This window comes from Monodelphis domestica, chromosome 2 (assembly GCF_027887165.1).
Source record: "Monodelphis domestica isolate mMonDom1 chromosome 2, mMonDom1.pri, whole genome shotgun sequence".
Lineage (NCBI taxonomy): Eukaryota > Metazoa > Chordata > Mammalia > Didelphimorphia > Didelphidae > Monodelphis > Monodelphis domestica.
The window spans coordinates 510,578,127-510,599,908 of NC_077228.1; the positions used below are offsets into that span (position 1 = coordinate 510,578,127).

General features: G+C 37.0%; 1 protein-coding gene across 2 annotated transcripts in view; it reads right to left on the reverse strand.

The window, feature by feature from the left end:
• Positions 1–228: 228 nt before the first annotated feature.
• The window catches only part of YWHAE (tyrosine 3-monooxygenase/tryptophan 5-monooxygenase activation protein epsilon), a 38,893-nt gene continuing 17,339 nt past the window's right edge, over positions 229–21,782 (reverse strand). Inside the window, exons 2-7 of one of the 2 annotated variants that reach the window (XM_056819600.1) lie at positions 9,738–9,937; positions 8,770–8,876; positions 7,857–8,063; positions 6,548–6,684; positions 2,897–2,940; positions 229–1,174 (exon numbers count right to left, since the gene is read on the reverse strand). In XM_056819600.1, the coding sequence (XP_056675578.1) occupies positions 2,933–2,940; positions 6,548–6,684; positions 7,857–8,063; positions 8,770–8,876; positions 9,738–9,937 (659 nt within the window). In that variant the 3' untranslated portion in view covers positions 229–1,174; positions 2,897–2,932. The remainder of the gene's footprint in view (positions 1,175–2,896; positions 2,941–6,547; positions 6,685–7,856; positions 8,064–8,769; positions 8,877–9,737; positions 9,938–21,782) is intronic. The other variant, XM_056819599.1, reaches the window with a different exon arrangement.

The following is a 21,782-nucleotide window of genomic DNA, read 5'->3' on the forward strand; positions in this document are numbered from 1 at the left end:
ATTCAAACTTGTCTAGTAGCATTCAGTGAGGCAACCCAAAATGAGAGAGACAGACAGACAGACAGACAGACAGACAGACACTCCTAACATTACATACGTGGCTTGGACAAATGCACTTTTAAACCTCTCAAATTATGGGGTCTTTTGAATTCATGCAAAAACAGTACTGCCATTAGTGTTTGGACCAGAGTCTTTATTTGAGAAGTATAAAGGATGGAGTCGCAATAATTTTTGGCATTTTTAATTTAGGTTTGTTTTATTTAAGTTTAATGTTAATTCCATGCTGTGTTTCAGTAAGAACAATACAGATTCTGTATCTGTGGCTCCAGTCAGATATCCAGTAGTACAAATTAGCTTCAAGTTACACATACTGAACGAAAGAGGTTGAGCGAGCGAAGGAGGGCAGGGAGGAAAGGGGGAAAGGGGGAAGAGGGAAGGAGAAAACCAAAGAATTGAACACGCATGCAGGCTTTTCAATACCACCTTCAATGCTAACCTGCGGTGAGGGAAGGTCAAAGTCGGCAAGAATGAGCAGCCACGGATTGTTGGGCTGTTACCAGCACCATTTCAGCACAGTTTGGAAACACTTTTTACAGCAAAACCACTACAATAAACGTTCCAACGCAACCTGTAACTTCAAGCTAAACACCCAATTAATTTTAAACATTGGTATAAAATTCGGTTTAAACAATTATAAAAAGGAAAAATGCCACCACATGCGCCCTACAGTGCGATAAACCTCTCTCCTAGACTCTCACTTCACCTAGAAGTCTAATGGCATTCCAATGTAATATCCATTTCTAATGGTTATCTTTGCCACATCTGGCACGGAGACAATACAGTAATGCTGAAAAAGCCTCTATGCAGTCCTGTTAGTGTCTTAAAGAACCTAAAAGCTGGGACCAGTAAAATCCACAGAAATTCACTCTTGCCTTTAAGAACTTTGAAAACTGTTTTTAAAAAAAAAAACCAACAGGGCAGGAACCTAAATTCTGAGACCAAATGTAAAAGTCAGATTTGGTGGTTCTCAGTGACTGACAATGGGGAATTTTTGGGGGGGTGGGGATGGGGAGGAGTGGGGTGGTCAGAGATGGATTCTCTTGTTGGCTTTGACGTCTCTCTCACTGGTTTTCATCTTCCACATCCTGCAGCGCTTCTTTATTCTGTTCTTCACCTGGAAAAGAAAAAGGGTTAGTATGTATTTCCACTGGTACTCAAAGCCACTAGAGATAATGCTGATAGTCCAAGTATAAAGAGAGCTTATACTTGCTGCAGTTTTATGCCCCCCTCATAACACATAGAGGTGCTTCTGTTTCACAATAAACTAGAGCCTTAAGCCCCCAAAAGACTATTTCAAAAGAATTATTCAAAATTATTCAAAAAGAATTATTCAAAAGACATATTCAAAAGAATATGACAAAGCATGAAAATCAATGCAAAGTAGTCAACTTTTTCTTACTAAATGAGTTTTGAACATGGACAGCCAAGATAATGATCTCATAATGATTTTCAAGCTTTCATGTTGAAAATCAAGCTTTTATGTTCTGTCTCAAGACAAAATGTTCTTCCCTAATAACCTCACCCCCAACTTAAAAGTGTCAAGAAGAAAAGGGATCATCTGTATCCACTCAATCTCAATAATGCTTCAAAACAGAGTCATCTTACAACAATGACTCATGAAATCAGAAGTTTATTATGGTGGTTGGTTTTTGTTGTTTTTTTAAATGGGACGTTAACATTTTGTGTCTCATCAAGGCAGCCTCGAACTATCCTAATTTCACATTCCAAAATGGAACAGCATGCCAAAAATAAACCAGAACACTGAGGTTATTAGAGAAGGGCATTTGGCCCAGGTTCTCTCATGCTGTGTTTTTCTTTAAAACAGTTATTAGCTTGGGGAGTTTAAACTGCACTAAAACATGCAAGAGAAAAAGCCAGCCTATTCACTGGAGGTCAACTACCTACTGATGAGCATTCAGTAAGTCAGCCAGAACAGAGAAGCAAGCATGCCAAGTAGATAAAAGGACTTTCCATAGAATATGATTAAACAGATGAAAGTTACATTCTTTCTCGTCTTTAATAAACCACTTACAGTTTTTACAGTTACCTGAGTTGAATCTAAATAAAGGAAGTCAATTAGCTAACTCCATCACTTGACATAAGGCAGTTCAGACACAAGGAACCATAGAATTAGCCTTCCATTCATGATACATATTAAAATATAAAAACTAGAATGGCTACATGTCATTCACATTGCAATCCTAATATAGAGACCCCTTCGGTGTCTTCTGAAACCTGGATATAGTGAATAATGTCATCTCAATGTTGATATGGAAATGGTAGTTACTGGGGTTTGGTTTGGTTTGTCCTTTTTTGAGGGAAATAGGAACCAGATAATAAATGTTTGCGTAAAGTTGATTTTCTGACAACACACTTTATTTTGAAGGTGCAGAGACAAGAACCTAAGTAAACACTTATTAATAAAAAGGAACTGATAGATTTCCCAATTCTTGACAAAACCCACATCCAACTAAAATTGGCAATAAATTGTAAAAAAAATCTAAATGATTCCCCAAAACTCTTACTTTTCTGATAGCAGAATATGGCTGAAAGAGTTAATTACTCAAGGCCTTAGCAAGCTCTAGTTCACACATAAGCAACTGTGAGATTGGCCAAAAGATCAAATCATTTTATACCATCCTCATGTAAACCACACCCATCCAGAAAGTGGGCAGCTAGAGCAGGCAAGAGATCACTAGGAAAATGTTTAGCCCTAAAATCAAGTTTAAGACACAGGCAGCCTAATAGCACCAAAATGATGATATATGCAGGCATGATTAGTGAGGAAATGAGAACTCAAAGCAGAAAAATTCACTGTGCTAGGATAATGACTTACAAAGTAGTTTTTAGGAAAGAACAGTTGGATTTTCCTTTAGGAATCTATATAGCAGGGAGAAAGGGGGGAAAACAGGAATCATATGAAAGCAACAGTACTAGTGTGGAAAAACCCAAAGCTACAGGGACAGAGTGGAAGATCATTTGGACTTGAAAGTCAGGAAATGATTCCAATTTTGGTCTTCCTACTGACTTGCTTAAACTTGGTCAGATTATCTAACTTCTTACCCAGTTTCCCTTATTTGTAAAATAAAAATGATACTTGTGAGTGACCTCAAATGAACTTTAAAAAAAATTTTTTTTGTTCCATTTTTCCTGGGGTTAGAATACAATTTTGCAGGAACTGTACAGGAGGGAGAGGAATAGCTAGCTATGAATTTACATGAAAGTTGCCTCTGATTTACAACTTAGAAAACTGAATTCAATTTCATGTTCAGTTATGTTGAGAACATGAACAGACCTCATAAACCCAATATAACTAAAAGACAATGAGATGTGCAAACCCATGAAGTACATGCATTTTATCACTTGAATCCTGTAAATGCATCAGAACTGAGTGGCAACAGTCTCATTTATCATCTTTCAAAGGGAGAAGTGAAGAGACATCTCTAAGTGAGCCACACAAACCCTGTAAACAAAATAAAACTATGTTTCACAAAAATCTAAAGACCATGCCAGAAATACCCTTAAGTTGACCAGCTTGAAGATTGCTTTTAAGTAGAATTAATGAATAGATGAACCCATCTTTCTAAAATATTCTTTCCAACTGTTTCTTAAACTGAATCTTATTTTCTGGCAATCTGTACACATTTTAGCACAACTGGGAAGTTTGAACACCCCCCCCCAACCTTCTCCACTTCTCAATTTTGATTATTTAACTCTACTTAAACCTTCATAGCAAATACATGATGACAAAGCTTTCATATGAAATTCAAATTTCAACAAAATTTGCTGCAATACCCCACTGACTTCAGCCTGAACTGTTCAATAGCTTGATCTCAGAAAGTATAAGGATATGATTCTGCCAGGTAAGCCTGTTCAGTACCTGTAAAGAAACTTCCTAGCACTTAGCATGGTTCTTAGAAAAGAAAACCTGGCTGCTCTCAAGAAGAGTTCACCATGTCGGTCCAATGATCAAGGTTCTCTTTCTCAGCTTTTACAGTCAATTCTCAATCAGGCTTAATAATGGATTAGGATCGTGATGGCAAACCTATGGCATGCATGTCAGCACTGACATGCGTAGCCATTTTTGGATGACACGCGGCGAGAAGTATGGGGCCGCATGCAGAGAAGGATTTTTTTTTCTCCAGGTGACAAACCACCCGCATTATGCTCATTTTGGGGGGGGCCAATTTTGACACACCAAACTCAAAAGGTTGCCCATTGCTGGATTAGGACATAAAAAGATTCTAAGACATTTTTTACTTAGCTTTGGAATGTACTGAATAGTGCACAACTTCAAAAAATTATCTTTTTTTTTTTTTAATCTTTACCTTTCGTCATAAGAATCAATACTGTGTATTGGTTCCAATGCAGAAAAGCAATTAAGAGCTAGGCAATTGAAGTTAAGTGACCTGTCCAGGGTCACAAAGCTCAGAAATGTCGCAATATAGATTTGAACCCAGGACCACCCATCTCTGGGCCTGGAAAAAATTTACGTTTTTAATTAAATTTAGTATTAAGTTTGCATTCCTTTGTTTATGCTTTAATCAAACTGGTGTTAAAAAACACTCAAAATTAACACAGAATACTGCTGGCAAAAAGAATATGACCTTTTTCCTTCAAATAAGGAAACATGAAGAAAGATGTCAAACGTTATCTTAAGACCTAGTCAGTGAACCCAGAATAGACCAAAACTTTCATCTCCACCCCCCTCTCTCTTATCCCTAGGATCACCGGAGGGTTTCTCCACCACAAGACACATCCCTGGCAAACCACTCCCATACCCACTAGCAAAGAAGATAGCAATCTGAGATGAAGATGACTGTCTCAAAGAAGCCCAGATTTAGAACCAGAATAGGGGTTAGTGATCATAGCTAGTCCAACTCCTTTTTATCAATGAGAAAATAAGCTCAGAGAGTCCAGGTGCTTTGTTTCAGAGATGGCTTGTTAACTAACTTTACAGACTTAAATCCTGCCCTTTCTCTACCATGTCATACTGGTGCTACCTCCTCTATGCATATTATTTGCACCTCACTTCCAAGGATATCAGGGTTAGGGATTTAATAAGAACCACTTTAAAGTCATTTTTCTGGTTTGCTCTCTTTATTGAGATTAGCTATTATGTAATCTCAAGAACTAAGTGGCCAGTCTTATTAGTAATAATGAAAATGGCAAATCATTTAATCCAACCTATTAAGGAAGAAACTTCAGGCTGGAAAAGTGCCTTGTTCTAGGTCATCTAGCTGGAGCCTTCATTTTGGCTAACAGATGTGCTAACAGACACAAAGCCATTAGTAGGTAAGGATAAATCTGAGCTATCTCAGAGACCCTGAAGAAGGGAGAATGTTGTCAGGTCTCAGAGATGACGTCCATTTCTTAACCTTAAGTAAAGCAACTAAAGAATTTTGGGAAATCTATCTGCAAACATTCCGATGTATTAGCACAACTGACTAAAGAAGGAAATTGCTATTAAATAACCAACTATAGTCAGTCCATCCTTCCCCTTCCTCCCAGCACACTGACGCTTCTTAGCTCCCTCCCTCTCTCCAGAGGACTTTCCTATGCCATAGGGGACTTCTCTCACTCTACTCTGACTGCCCAGAGGTAACATCTGCTTCCAGCACCTCAAAGCCAGCAGTTTCCTATTCTAACACAAACATGGTGGGTAGAACAGCAGAAGGCTGCTGCCCTTGGTCCCAGCTTGGCCAAAGCTCATGGTCATTACGCAGACACTTTCCTCACTGGATTATTGTGGTTTAGCCACTCAAAACACTTCCGCCCAGTGCAGACTGCTGGAAAATATATCATGGAGCTCCACAGTTATGTACCCAACATAATTGACAGACCAGGCCGTGCTTGGGCCCTCACCAGACCTTACATAAAACCTTCAACATGAATAAAGCAGCATCTCAATTTTTTTCCTCAGATTCCCTCACAATTTTGAAGTTCCTTCTCTCATTTTCTAGTCTCCAACGACTTTCAGAACCATATATATTATTAAACAAAACTTACTTAAGCAAAACACTTAAAAATTTATTCTAGAAGTTATTAACTTTTGTGCAGGAATTAGAAAAACGTTTCCTTTTACCCCAATTTTTAACTAAATTGAAATGACTGTAGACCAAGTAATATACTTTTAGTGTATTCCTTACAGAGGTACAATTTTTTTAAAAAAAATTTCTACCTTAAAGATATGGAGTCAGGGCATAATATTTATAAGACATCCCAAAAATATACAAAAAGCCATAAGTTCATTTCAAAAATTTAAGTATCAGGAAGATGTGCTAGATTAGGGATAAAGAATGAAACAAGGTTTTTATACCTGGCCAATAAGGAAACTTGTTTTGCTTGATTACACAATTTGTTACAAGCAGAGGGAATATGGGAGAGGTGTTCAAGTTATTTTTTTTTGTTTCTACCAATGAGAGAAAGTGGCAAGAAAAAAAAGATTTTTTGTTCATTAATTTAAAAATTAAGAATATTTGCTTACCATCACCCTGCATATCTGAAGTCCATAGTGTCAGGTTATCACGTAACAACTGCATGATAAGTGTCGAGTCCTTATAGCTTTCTTCACTCAGCGTATCCAGTTCTGCAATTGCATCATCAAAAGCTGCTTTTGCCAACCTAAAGGAATTAAGATCACACTTGTAAGTGCCATAAAAGAACATCAAAATCATCTTCCCAATTCCACAAAATTAGACTTGACTAAGTCTGATCATCCCCCAATTTTTTGTTCTCTATCACTAGTTAGATAGTTGTTTAATGCAGGTAACAGCTTTATCTATCGCCAACAATGGAAGGGGGTAGGAGTAGTGACTTGAAAAGGCTAATTCAAAAGAATTCACAAATGCACCTCCCCAATAAGCCTGTTAATTCATCCTCTGCTAGTGGTGAAGGCTCTTAGGAAAAGCTTCTCTGAACTTGAAGAAAGCTAATAAAATCCTGAGTCAGTCCAAAAACCCTCTAGCTTATTAACGTTTGCCAATCTAGAATAATCCAAGGTCAAAACCCATAGCATGGTGAACCATCAGAGTAAGACTATGGAATGATTACACATTAATAAATATGAGGTCAAATTTCACTTCAACTCTCTGAAGACTTGATCTAGTCAAAAATACCTTACATTTCACAAAGTGCTTACATTATCTCATTTTATTTTTCTCAACACTCATGTGCTGGGGCCGGAGTACTTATTTCAAAAAGTTGAAATAACAAAATTAGATACCTTTGAAATTCACCATAACAGAATTTAACATACTCTGGAAATAAGGGAAAATTCAAGTCAAGCATGAAAATATAATATGAGCTGTTCATCACAATTTATGGAATAAGACTAAACTAGAGTATCAACTGAATTGCTCCCATCAATGGAGACCTAAAACTGCTTCCATACTCAGTTAATCCCTACCCAAAAATATAAAGTCCTAAATTAACAGCAAATTTTGTTTCTAGCTAGTGAATATTGGGCTTTTTTAACAGAATGCATGCCATTGTTAATAATTATTTTATCATCATGGCATTTGGCTCAATACTAAAGTGTAAAAATACAGTTTATGCCAATGATGCTGGATTTGGGATAATTTAGGTCTGTCTTAAGCCCTATCCAATGGAAATCGAGTGATCATTTAATTAAGTTTAAAAGGAGATCTCTCAAAGAAGTGATCCAACAGCATAAGGAAGAACATCACAGTGAGGATATGAAGCAAAGATAAAAAGCATTTTTATAATTCTATAATAAGATAGTTGATTTTTGCTCCAATAATCAGTTTTTCTTCTTCATCAAATAGCTGACTTACCTGCAGGCACGGTCAGGGGAATTAAGAATTTCATAGTAGAATACGGAAAAGTTGAGAGCAAGACCTAAGCGGATGGGGTGCGTTGGCGGAAGTTCTGTCATTGCAATATCACTAGCAGCTTTATAAGCCACCAGGCTATTCTCTGCAGCCTCCTTCCTGTCATTTCCTGTGGCAAATTCAGCCAGATACCTGTGGTAGTCCCCTTTCCTGGAGTAAGAGAAAACAAAACAAAACAAAACACATTTAAAGATACCATTTTCATGTTGTCTCTAGACTCTGTACATAATATATAAATTATACAGTGCCACTACATACTGCATAAATATTAAGCAGATTTGCATTTTTTCCTTTCCAAATTTTATCAAACAATATAAAAGTTTCAAGTATTGGACCCAGTTAATTCATCTACCGCTAAATACAGTCCCCCCCCCCTTAGTAACACTCAAACAAAAGCCCATGAACTCAACTACGTCAAAATTATTTAAAACCCTTGAACTGATTTATCCATAAAAATGATAAATACTATTTCCCCAAATATTCTGAGAAACAGGAAAACAGACCATATAGTATCTCTATGACATATACAATCAATAACTGGTAATGTTTTGGTACAGACAAGAAAATCTATTGAAACAAATAACAAAAATAGTAAAGAGGCAAAAAGGACACATTTTTGTTATCTTGACAACTCCCAGGCATCTAAAACACAAGAATCTACTGCACTCCCCTTAGAGTGATTTATGATTTATTATCATGTTCCCAGCTCAATCCATTTTATTTAGAAGCCACTTCTCCCACTTAATCTTTTCATAGTTACAAGAACATTTTAAAATATGAAACCTTGATAGGAAGTCATGTTCTAAGAAGAATGCCAACTTTTAATTGGACATTTCCCTACAAGTAAGGAACCTACATTTTATAATAGAAAACCTTGGACTCGCCAGTGTTTGCTGCTGGAATGAGGTGTTTGTCCAGTACGTCCAGAATGTCACAACAGATTAATTTTAGTTCAGTCTCAACCTGGAAAATCAAACAGGAGGCTTAAGACTCATATATTTAACAACATATAAATAACTCACCTCAAGCTTTCATTTATGGGAATGAGAGCCTACTGTTACCATCGTTGCTTTCCCCCATTCTTCTATAATATGCTCTCCTGCCCACTCACACAAATTAAATCATTAAATATGGGGGGGGGGGGGGGGGGCAGTCCTTAGGGTAAAAAAAAGCATCTTTTCCTTTTTGCTATATGTTTGGTTAAGAACTGATGTAGATGTCAGAGTTGTTCCTAGTGAAAAAAGCCACATCTCAAGCTTAAAATTATCAAAATCCAGAATTACTACAGGAAAGAATGACAACTCTAGATAATCATAAAAGAAGGGTAAGAAACTGAGTGATGATATGAACATAGAACAATGAGGAAGGAACATTCAAAACAGGGTTTCTGAAAATTTGTTAAGTTAGTTGATGAAGTTTTTTTCAGAGTTATGACCAGTTCTAACCTTTAGGTATTAAATATTTTTCCCTTAAAAGGTGACAAGATTTTTTAAAAACTGGATTCCACTTGAAAAAACTCAGAATGTTGATTTATTGCTCATTCCTATTCCCTAGTCCAGGCCTTCATCACATCATACTTATTTTATTTTAAAAGTTATAACTCCATCCAGTTGGACTCTCTCTTTCAAACAATATAGACCACATACTACTACCAGATTCTACTACATCACAACCTGATTAAATCTACACTCTGGCAATTTAACCACCAACAGTGAGCCATGGGGTGAGCCATCACCCCAGCCAAGGAAAGAAACTCAAGTCCTTCCCAAGAGATAAAGCTATAACAAAGTGTGTGTGTGGGGGGGGGGGGGGGGAGATCCTCACCATTTGCCGATATTCCCGAATCATTTTTAGTTTGTCTTCTCCTCCCTTGTTTTCTTCTTTCTGTTCAATGCTGCTGATTATCCGCCAGGATGCTCTTCTGGCTCCGATCACATTTTTATATGCAACTGACAGCAGGTTTCTTTCTTCAACTGTCAACTCCACATCCATTCCCGCTACCTTCTTCATTGATTCCACCATTTCTAGAGTAACAGAAAATTTGGAAATGTCAAATTTTGTACTTTAAGATGTTGAAATTTTCATTAGTTTGTCTCTTATTAGTCTTATTTCTGCCAATGTAAGAAGATTAAATAGACTAACAAAAATTCTAGCAGCATAGCTTTAGACATCAAAGATAACTCCAAGTCTAGGGCTTTCTACTACTCCATACTGACTTCAAGAGTTCACAAAATTCAAATATGAACTCTTATTTACAAGAGTTTAGATGCCATATTCACCCACATATATCCAAATAGTAGTAACACTTTTATGAAAGCCAAGAATCAGAAACAGGCCCTGCCTATCGAATGAGAAATGGTTAAATTGTGAGACGTAAATATAACAAAATATTTATTTGTGCTGGAAAGAAATGATGTGTGTGATGAATATAGAGAAGCATGGAAAGATTTCCATGAACTGATATAGAATCAAGAAAACAATAAACACAAGGAGAGCAACCCAGCAACCCACCCACCCAATGAAAGTAATATGAGAGACAGCTAGGTGGCTCAGTAGACAAACCAGGCCTGGATATAAGTAGTCCTGGTTTCAAATCTGGTCTCAGACACTGCCTAGCAAGTAACTTAACCCCCATTACCTAGGCAATATACAGTATTGATTCTAACACAGAAGGTAAGAGTTGAGGGGAAAAAAAAAAGAAGATAAATAGGCAAAATTATAAAGCATGACTCCAAAGGGAGGTAAGAAAATGCTGCCCCACCCTTTTGCAAAAATGGGAGGGTCCACTGGTGCCCCACCCACACTACTTATTTTGGGATTCTTTCAATTTATCAATTGGTTGTGCTGATTTTTTCCTTTTTTATTTTATTTTTTCAAAACTATTATATGGACAGTTTTCTGGAAGCTGGAAAAGGAATTAATTATGAGAAGAAAATTATGATGGAAAAAATAAGTCATCAATGAAAACTTATTAAAGTGAATATTATAAAACCACAAAGAAAAATAATGGCTCAAAAGAAGAGATATAAGAACACATCTTTCATAAGAGCCCTTTGCACAAGCAGATGTAAACTGCATTATTTGTTCAAAATTTTTATTGTAAAATGATCAGTTATGCTTTTCCCCCCTATTTTGGGGAGATACTTTAAAAAAATACTATTCATTATTTGGGATGAATTCCTGGGAGAAAGGATAAGGGAAATTATGGCAATACCAAAAAAGAAAAATAATAGAAACTAATTTTTAAAACTTCAATGTCAGCAAATTTCAAACTTCACTATTTAAAGCAAAGACAACAAAATGCTTTTTTCTTTACTCTAGTGAAAAGACCACTGTAAAAGGAAAAAATGTTATTCAAGCACTTTATTTTAAAATCCAATAGCATGCTCTTTAAAAAATCCAAAATTTTATAATAAGGAAAAAGACTTGTACAAGAATATTCATAGCTGTACTCTTTGTGGTAGCCAAAAATTGGAAAATGAGGGGATGCCCTTCAATTGGAGAATGGCTGAACAAATTGTGGTATATGTTGGTGATGGAATACTATTGTGCTAAAAGGAATAAAGTGGAGGAATTCCATGGAGACTGGAACAACCTCCAGGAAGTGATGCAGAGCGAAAGAAGTAGAACCAGGAAAACATTGTACACAGAGACTGATACACTGTGGTACAATCGAATGTAATGGACTTCTCCATTAGGGTCAATGCAATGTCCCTGAACAATCTGCAGGGATCTAAAAAACACTATCCACAAGCAGAGGATAAACTGTGGGAGTAAAAACACCGATGAAAAGCAACTGCTTGACTACAGGGGTTGAGGGGATATGACTGAGGAGAGACTCTAAATGAACACTCTAATGCAAATACCAACAATGTGGAAATGGGTTCGAATCAAGGACACATGTGATACCCGGCGCCGTCGGCTGTGGGAGAGGTGCTGGGAGGGGGAAGGAAAAGAAAATGATCTTTGTTTCCAATGAATAATGTTTGGAAATGACCAAATAAAATAATGTTTTTTTAAAAATCCAAAATTTTATAGAACTATATCCAAAAAAATCCAAAATGAGAAATACCCAAGAAAACCCATGGTACTAGACAAAATCCACAGATATTCAGAGGTTGAAAGTAGGTAGCACAATAGAGCGCCAGGCCTGAAACTGGGAGGACCTGGGTTCAAATATGGCCTTAGATACTTCCTTATCTATGGGACCTGGGCAACCCCAACTGCCTGGCCCTTGAAGATCTTTTGCTTTAGAATCAAAACTTATCAATTTTAAGTCAGAAGGTTACGGGTTTGTTATTTTTGTTAATAATGGAAAGGATAGAATAAAGCAAGTACATTATTAACATTCCTTAAAAGTTCTTAAATAATCTAACCTCTTTGGAAAACCAAGGTTTCCAAAAATGGCCAAATCCTTTGACCTTAGCATTCCCACTACTGGGACTACACAGAGAAAAGGTCTGTCCAAAAATATCCACAGCACCATTATCTGTAATGGCAAGAAACCAGAAAGGAACTAGTCTTATGACTAGAGAATCTTCAAACAAATTACTACACACAAATGTCATAGAATTCATGAATCTCAAGGATTCGAAGATGACATGAAATAAATGAGAAGCACAAACACACTGACAAATTATGCAGCTAAATCTAACAAGCACAGCAACAAAGCTATGTTATATACATAGTAAAGGCACATTCTCTGTACAGCAGTACCCTGTTAAAGCCAATAAATATATCCGTTCATATGGGCAAGAATTTACAATGCAAAGTATTTTAACCTATCTAAATATTTGTAGATGATCATGGAAAAGTTAAATAAAAGCTAATTTTTAAAGCCCCAGAAGTATACATTTTATACATATTTTATGCAACAGAACCATTTCATCAAATCACTAACCTAAAAAACTAATCACCTAGCAGAATACAAATGACTAATGACTACATTACACAGTGAAATTATATCATTTAAAAAGGTTGCAATGGCATTAATCTTTATTCCCTAAACTCCACTCCTGTTAAATAATTTTGGCAGTAATATGAACTATGTCAACAGAATATAGAGCGGAAACATACTATGGATGTAGGCCGCAGATCTAAGCACTTTTCCAAATGAAGTGTTTTTTTTTTAATGTTAACATTAAAAAAAAAAACAACCATGCAAGCTTAGCACTTCATCTTTCCATCAAAAATCTGTTTCAAGGGATAGCTGGGTAGTGCAGTGGATTGGGAGCCAGGCCTAGGTTCAAATCTGGCCACAGACACTGCCTAACTGTGTGATCTTGGGCAAGTCACTTTACCCTCATTGCCTAGTCTTTACTATTCTTCTGCCTTGGAACCAATACACAGTATTGATGTGGAAGGATTTTTTTTAAATCTATTTCAGTAGCTTATTTTTGACATTAGCAGCATAATGTAAATTATTTTCCATAAACTAGCTAGAAGGTTAAGGAACTTGACTGTCAAGCCTGAAATCTGTCACCAGTCTTTAATCTGTCAATAGTCACAAGTCATCTGTCATTAGTCTTTTTGACTACCTTGTTTCCTTGTGTCCTTAGAGACTATCTGCCAAATTGCAGCTGTCATTCCTTATGTCTAAATTACAAATTCTTTTCCTTTATATGAAAGTTTAAGTAGTTCCCATTTTCTGCCACTAGATGGCAAGCAAAGGAAGAAACAAAAATAAATTAAGAACAATGTACTTCCAAGTGTAGGCAACAAATTAAAATCTCTAATAACAAAGTTAAAAGTTTCATTTTCTAGAAAATACATATTTTGCCACCAAATAAAAATCCTTTAGGCAAAATGTCACTTCGTGATATTTCTGGGAAATGTCAGCACATTTCAAATAATCAGGGGCTTGCTTCTGCAAAAAAATTCTCATCTGCAAAAAAATTCCTTAATCAATTCTAGATCCATGATCCTATTATTCTTCCTCCAATCTTCCTTCTAAGGAAAAGTCACTGAAGCATCTAAAATAACATTAGGCAAATCTACAATCTCTGAGCCAACAGAAGTCATCCACTTTAAAGTATGAATTTAGGCCAAAGAGCCAACAGAAGTCATCCACTTTAAAGTATGAATTTAGGCCAAATGACTCAATCCCCCAATGATTCTCCTAACCATTTATTGTCACTAGGGAGATATAATCATATTTGCCATATTTACCAAAAGGACAAGGAGGCATTGGTCCAGAATCATTTTCAGACCAGCAATCACTGATCCAACTACTCTGAAAAGTAATTTGGAATTGTACTTTAAAAGATTACCAAACTCTGTATCTCCTTTAACCCAGCAATACCAATACTAGGCTAATTTCTTCCTATTCAAACCCTCTTAGGCCCATCTCTCTCTCTCTCTCTCTCTCTCTCTCTCTCTCTCTCTCTCTCTCTCTCTCTCTCTCTCTCTCTCTCTCTCTCACACACACACACACACACACACAGCTACACTTTTTGTCATAGCAAAGTCCTCAAAGGAAAATGAGATCACTGAATGAGTGGCTGAACAAATATAGACCAGCACTGTGCTATAAGACATCAAAAAATATGAGGAATTCAGAGAACTTGGAAAGATCTGCATCAAGTTGATGCAGAACAATAGAGGCAGGAACAGGGGGGAAAAAACTTAAGTAAAGCAAATTCAAGGAAAACAAGTCTGAAAAGATTTCAAAACTGGGATCTATGTAATGGGGAACTGTGACTTGAAAGGTCCAGACAGACAGTCCTGATGCATCTCCATTCCTGTACCCAGGCTGGAGGTGCTGCATAGAACTGGGACATAGCCAATGTGTTGATTTAGTTTCCTTAAGTTTTGGGAGTTCTATGAGACTGAGCGAGAGAGGATTAATAGGAGTTGATGTAAAAAAAGGGATCAAGAAAACAGTCCAGAGTACATTTTAATACCACATAAATATGCCAGCAAATTAAGTGTACTCCATCTACAAGAAATTTAGCTCGTTTTCCTTTGCACCGGACAAATTAACACAAGGAAATTCATCACATCCAAAAAAGACCCTAAGACTTTTTAAAAAGAAAAACCTTGCAGGTCTTAATTGCAAACCTAGCATACTGGGACTTCCAAAATCAAATTCAAGAAATCACACTACTAATTAGCTAACAGCAATTTTCCTTCAAGGAGGAAAAGTTAGATGGGGAAGAAATTCCATTCCACTGGACATAGGTCATCCAGGACCACAAAACCAATATCATTTTGATTCTAAAAATGATTTGAAATGCTAGGAACTTTTTATAGCAGTTATTAAAAAAAAAAACCCTAGAAACAACCCAAACAACTAGGAAACTGCTTAATATATATATGAAATGAATACTGCACCATAATAAATGACCTACTAAAGGACTTAAAGAACCACTAAGGCTTTTAGGAAACACTTTTAAGGAATTCAGAATATGGGAAAAACCAGTAAGAACTAAGGCACAAGGAGCAGAACCAGGAGAACAATATCCTCTTTAACTACAAGAATATTAATGAGAACACAAAAGGACAGCAAAACTCATTAACTACAAGTATTGATCTTGGGTCCAGAGAAAAGAAAACATACCACTCTGCTCAAAGTGAAATCTTCCTGTTAGATGAGGCAAGTGGGGACCAAGGCATGTGATTTTAAGACAATTTTGCTTAACCTGGTTTGGGTTTATTGGTAGGGAGGATTTTATCAGGAAATGAAAAGTGGTATAAAAGGGTAAAAAGTATCAATAAATCTTTAATGAAATAAATGATGTCAAGAAACAAAATCAAATCCCAACAATGCCATATCTGTTAAGATGGTCAAATCTAACAGACTGTTTTTAAAATGGATTTTATTCCCCAAGACCAGCATTGGCAAACCTTTTAGAAACCACAAGCCCAAACTGCACCTTCACCACTGCTGAGCCATCCTACTGCCCCCTCATTATCCCAGGGAGGGGAATGGGGGAAGTGCTCTCATTAAGCTGTTGGGGGATAGAAGGGGAGGCATGAAAAAAAAAAGTCCTCAGGCACTGTGGAGAAGGGGAACTAGCAGCCCCTTCCAGCATGCCAAGGCACATGTGCCATGTCTTCACCAACATAGTCCTAGACCCTTGAAAGGAAGTCTCAAGTGTGAGGTCTGTTGGACTGTCAGATGCCTAACAAGCCCAAAATGAAACCCTGACAAAATACCTAATGTGCTTCATAAACTACCAAGTAATACAACCCCTCTGAGTCTATCTTTTCACCTATTAAAAGAGGATGATACCTGCTGAACCTAACACTGCTGGCCCAGTGTGACCATTAAAAGAATTGTGATCAGAAAACCTCCCAAGACAGCTATCATTAATAGTGACTCCAGACTGTCCTTTTAATTTTGTTCTCTGAAAAGTAGGAATATTTTGAGATGCAGAGTCTAAAACTAATAAGGTAGGTAGGACTACTACTTTGATAATTCAATAGGCTTAGGAAGCCATTCACAATTGTTTCTTTTAATATTCATTTCTTTCTGTCCAGATGCATGCAAAACAACTGTGGGATACCACACTGGAGGAGATGGAGAGGCTCAGACTAAACTGCTTTAAGTTTTGAGGTTTTTTAAGCTTTAAAATATACATTATTACTTATTCCTCATTACAGATCATTTTTTTATTTTAGTAGTAGTAGTCTCTCGGTAACCGAGAATGACGAGAATTTTATTAATGCCCATTCTATTCAACTCCTTGCAAATACTAACTTACCTCCTGACTCAGCTGTGAATTAGTCTAAGTATTCCCAAAAGTATTTGGGAATTATGCTAAGAAATTACAATGTCCATATCCTTTAATAAAGAGTTCTCACTACTAGGCATGTCCTCCCAAAAAGGGCTAGGCCATCACTAGATGGTGAAACTTTTAGAGATGGAGTGCGCAAACTGCAAACCTCAAACCACATGTGACCCCCCCACACCTTACCACAAATGGAAAAAGCACTCCCATTGGGTTGCTGGGCAGAGGGGCAGGTGATGTGAAAAACGTCTGAGTTTGGTGGAAAGGGAGCAGTTCCTTGAGGCAGGCATGCCACAGGTTCACCAAAATGGGTGTAAAAGTCAAAAACAAAGATTCTAGAAATGCCAAAATATTCATCAGCACATCTTGTAGGAGCAAAGAACTAGGGGGGGAAAAGTCAATATTCCAGTCATAGGGGAATGGTACATGAACAAGATTTTCTGATGGGAATAATTACTCCACTCTAAAGAAACGAGGAATATAATCAATACAGAGAGAAGCTCAAGAGACATATAAACTGATTTGAAGTAAAGGCAGCACAACCAGGTAAACTATACATGCAACAAATACAGTATAAACACAAACAAAAATTGAAAAGTGTCAAATGATAGAACTTGTCCCCAAAGAAAAGATGGAAAGTTCCTTCTCACATGTGACGGTCTGTGTGTATGAAACTGCACACCCTGTCAAATGTATGTGCTGTAATACTGACAGACTACATTCCCTTCTTTCTTTTATTCTTTGTTATGGAAGAATACATCTAGAAATGAAGATTTTAATTTTAATTAAATTTTAATATGGATTCTTATGTGACATCTCCCATCCCAGCTCCACATAGTCTCAGGTCAATATCAAGAATCTTCAACAATCTCGCCTCTAATGGCTATAAGAGGTCATAGGTCACAGTTCTAGACAGAATTATGATTTCCTAGAAACGGATAATGTGATCTAATCCTCTCTTGGGGCATATTTCCAATTCTCCAAAGTAGGTGTTCAAGGAAGTAGAATCAATTCCATTCAAAAAAATGCTTTAAAAGCATGATCTTATGTTAAATGCAGGAAAAAGCGACAAAAATTTAGCTCAAATAAGGGCCCTACAGTCATGTAATTAATTTCTAGGTAAGTAAGGGATATAACCTGACCCACTCCCCAGCCAATAACAATAATATATAAATAAGGTACAGAATGTGCCACAAGGTGTGGGCGTAGGCAAAAAATGTCCTCAACAAAGGGTAAGAGGAGGGAAAGGAAAAGAGGTAGCTGGGCAAGCTTCAGGAAATCTGAAGGAAAGGTCACGTATCACATATCCCAGGAGATATAAGCATACAGGAAAGTGACTAGGTCTTCTTCAGCGATGATGTGAAATGTCCCAGCCAACTGGTGCAACAGGTAACTGGAGCTGAACCATCAAAGACAGTACAAAGTCAAACATGGAAATATAAGTTATAATAAAAGAAAAAAAAAGAAAATACAAGGAGTTGTAAAGAAGATGCTCGTTAGCTGAGACTAAACAAACTGTAGCACTTGAATTGAACAAGCTATTCCCATTGCAGTGAGAAATGACAGATATGAACTCTGCAGAGAACATCAACTATTAATGGCTATGTTAGCTAATTTTGCCAAACTGGGTTTCCCTGCATACACACACACTTCTTTGTTATAAGGAATGGTTCTCAAGAAGGAGGGGATGACAATACTGAAAAATTATGGATAAAAGAACAAAAGATAGAAATTTACATTTAAAAAAACACCAGTTGGAAAACAGGCAAAACCAAAACTCCCAACAGATCCCTTTTCACGAATTTTATGAATGGAATAGAAAGAGACAACAAGCAACCACAATGCAGATTCTAAGTAAAAGGAAGTTCCAAAAATGTGAAAGCTATAGCTGTCTTGGACAGAAAAAGGGGGAGGAGGGGAGGAGCCTGCACACAACCTGACTCAAATTAACTATGCCCAGGAAGTCAGGATAGGGTAGTTGTTGGCTGACTGCAAGTATTATGGGAATCTCTCTCTGAATCTGAATCTCTCTCTCTCTCTCTCTCCTCCTCCCCCTCACTTCTGTAGGTCAGGAATTATTTTGCTTTATCCTAAACCCAGTGCCTATGAGAACTTAAGGAGTGTAAGGAACTCTCCTCATTTTACAGAGGAAGAAAGCAGGGCTCAAGGAGATGAAATGATTTGCAAAAGAACACATATAGAAATGTTAAAAATAGAATTTGAACTTATGTCCTCTGACTCCAGAACCCATGCTGTTCCACTTTAATACTTTGATACCTCCAGTGGGTGTTGGCTGACCTAAGAGCTAATCACTGATTTAGAGTTTGAAGATCTTTAAAAGTCAACTAGTCTGGGGTGCAGTTAGGTGGCTCGGTGGATTGAGAGCCAGGCCCAGAGAAGGGAGGTCCTGGGTTCAAATCTAGCCTCAAACACTTCCTATCTATGTGACCCTGGGCAAGTCACTTGACCGACCACCCCCCAATTGCCTAGCCCTTACTACTCTTCTGCCTTGGAACCAATACACAATATTGATTCTAAGATGGAAGGTAAAGGTTTAAAAAAAAATTTTTTTTAAGTTAACTACTCCAACTCCTCTTCCTCTCCCATTTAAATCCCCCAGAGTCCTAAAGAAACTACACACACACACACACACACACACACACACATCAAATCACGCAGGAAATAAGTGGCAATACTACAATGTGAGGCTGGCTTCTCTGTTCCTCTAAATCCAGCATTGTGTACTGCTCCAAGATTCAGTGTTCTTGATACAAGCAGCATAGTGGATAAAGCTAGTCTTGGCTATATGGACAAATCACTTAATTTCTCAGGACTCAAGGTAATTCTAACTCTTTTAAGCTGACTGCAAGGATAAATAATGGAAGTCTCCTTTTTAAAGGAGTTCCCTTTAACCAATGAAATCAATTACAATTCCTATCTTTATCCTTATTTATGATTAGGGAGCCTATACTTGACAAAGTCTATGACTTTAGGAGCCAGATCTTAAGAAAAAGAATAAATGGGGATGGAGGGGTGGATTCAGTCTTGGAGGTTTAAGACTCTAGATCTACTCTTGGATTGGTCCCAAGGAAGTATAAAGTTGCCCACCATATCTAAAGTTAAACAGAAAAAAAAAAGAAAAAGGCCAAGGATATCCTAAGCCACTCTCTTTTGATTGGATTCTAAAGCTTGGAGGCACATCATGTATCATAAACTGGGATATTAAGTTCAATTATTTCTGATGCTTCTTTGTCCAATAGATTCCATTGCTCTACTCTATTTTTCAAACTAATATCAGTTTAGATAATTATTGTTTTAGAATATTGTTGGAGGTCCAGAAGTGTCAAGTTCCTTTTATTCTTAATTTTATTTCCCTTGATAGTCCATACCTTTTGTTCCTCCAAATTAATTTTATAATTTTCTATAACTACCAAGTATTTCCATGGTAATATGATTTGTATAATTACTACATCTATAAATTAAGAAGCATTATCATTTTTATTACATTGACATATTCCAGCCATTAACATTGAATTGTTATTCTAGTTAAATTTATGGCCTTACTGCTTTAAGAAACATTATTGTATCTATACAGGTATTATTAATTGTGCTTTGGTAGACTGATACCCGGATAGTTTATATATTCTGAAGTCATTTTGAATGGGGAAAGATTTCCCTTTCTATTATTATCTGGTGAATTTTATCAAGTTATATATGTATATATATGAACCCATATGTTCTGAAATCAACTGGGGATTGTTGACCCCCAAATACATGTATTCTCTCCACTCCTTTCCTTCAACTAGGCACTTCACAGCCTCATCCCACCCCTAAAAATACTAAAAACTTACAAACAAAAACAAAAAAAGAAAGAAAAAAAGAAAGTGGAAGCAGAAGAGATCTGGCAGAGCACTACCAGAGGTAGACTTACTGCACTTTTAGATCTGTTAGGGCAGAGTTCAAGTGCTCCAAGTTGACCTCAGAAAAGGGGCCCCCAGCTGAATAGAAATGTAATTTTTTTTCTTATGGATTACTGTTTTAAGTCTGTATGCACTTATTACAGAGGGAGAAGTAACATCTCTAGCTAATGGTCCCGCTCCGCCCCCCCCCACTTTTGGATGGGTCAAGGGGCCAGAGTCTAAACATCTGTAAATGATAGTCCCTCTTCTGGTGGATCCAGTACCATGGATCTAAAGGCATCCTGAATATATAATCCAAAAACTAGAATTAAAGAACATTAGAGCTCAGATGAAGAAACTGAGACCAGGGTACCCAATTTAAGTCATATGGAAAAAGAAAGCATCGAGTTAGGATGACCTACCCAAAGGAGAATATAATCTCTAAGACAGCAGTTCAGAATCATACATTTGAAACTAAAATGTAAACAATCAGTTTGCATATGAATTTATGGAAAACAGCACCATCCTACAGGTTGGGCATTTCTGACTTCAGTTATCTTTGTGTGAAATGTTTCTAGACTATGCCTCCCCTAAAGACTTGTAGGCACACATCTAAGGTGGACAAGAATTGGAATATTTAGAACCACAGTAACTGAATGCCTCAGTTATTTACTATAGAACTAAAGGAACAATTTTCACTGAGGCTTAAAATTGGGAGCTATAAGTGGTATAATTTGTGTACCTTTCAGGCTCTAAGCCTCTCAAGCTGACTAGTTGTGCTTGACACACAGGGTGGGAAGGTTTTGGATTCCTTGGAGTTAAAGCTGTCTAGATCAGTCTAGTTCAACAAGTGTCTCCTATCCCTTAAAAAGAACTCACTGTGACTTCTGAGAATTCATGGAAGCTTGGAAGATAGTGAGATTTTAGATGGGTGGGGTCATATCTGTTACAATCTATTTAATATTATCAACTGCTAGATAAGAAATCACTTGAAGTTGGCCCAGTAGACCTAAGAGGCCACAATCAAGAGTACTAGTGCTAATTTAAAGCCCTGCCTTCTTACACCTCAGCTCATTTCTTGGTTCCAAAGTGCTCCAGATCTAATTTGTTTTCTTCTCAACATCATTTTCTAAATCAACTCAATTGTTCTGATTCATTTTAAAATTAAAAATCAGAACAAGTGCATTTTCTATATATCTTGATCTAAAAAATAATTTACTACTTTGTTCTAAGAAACC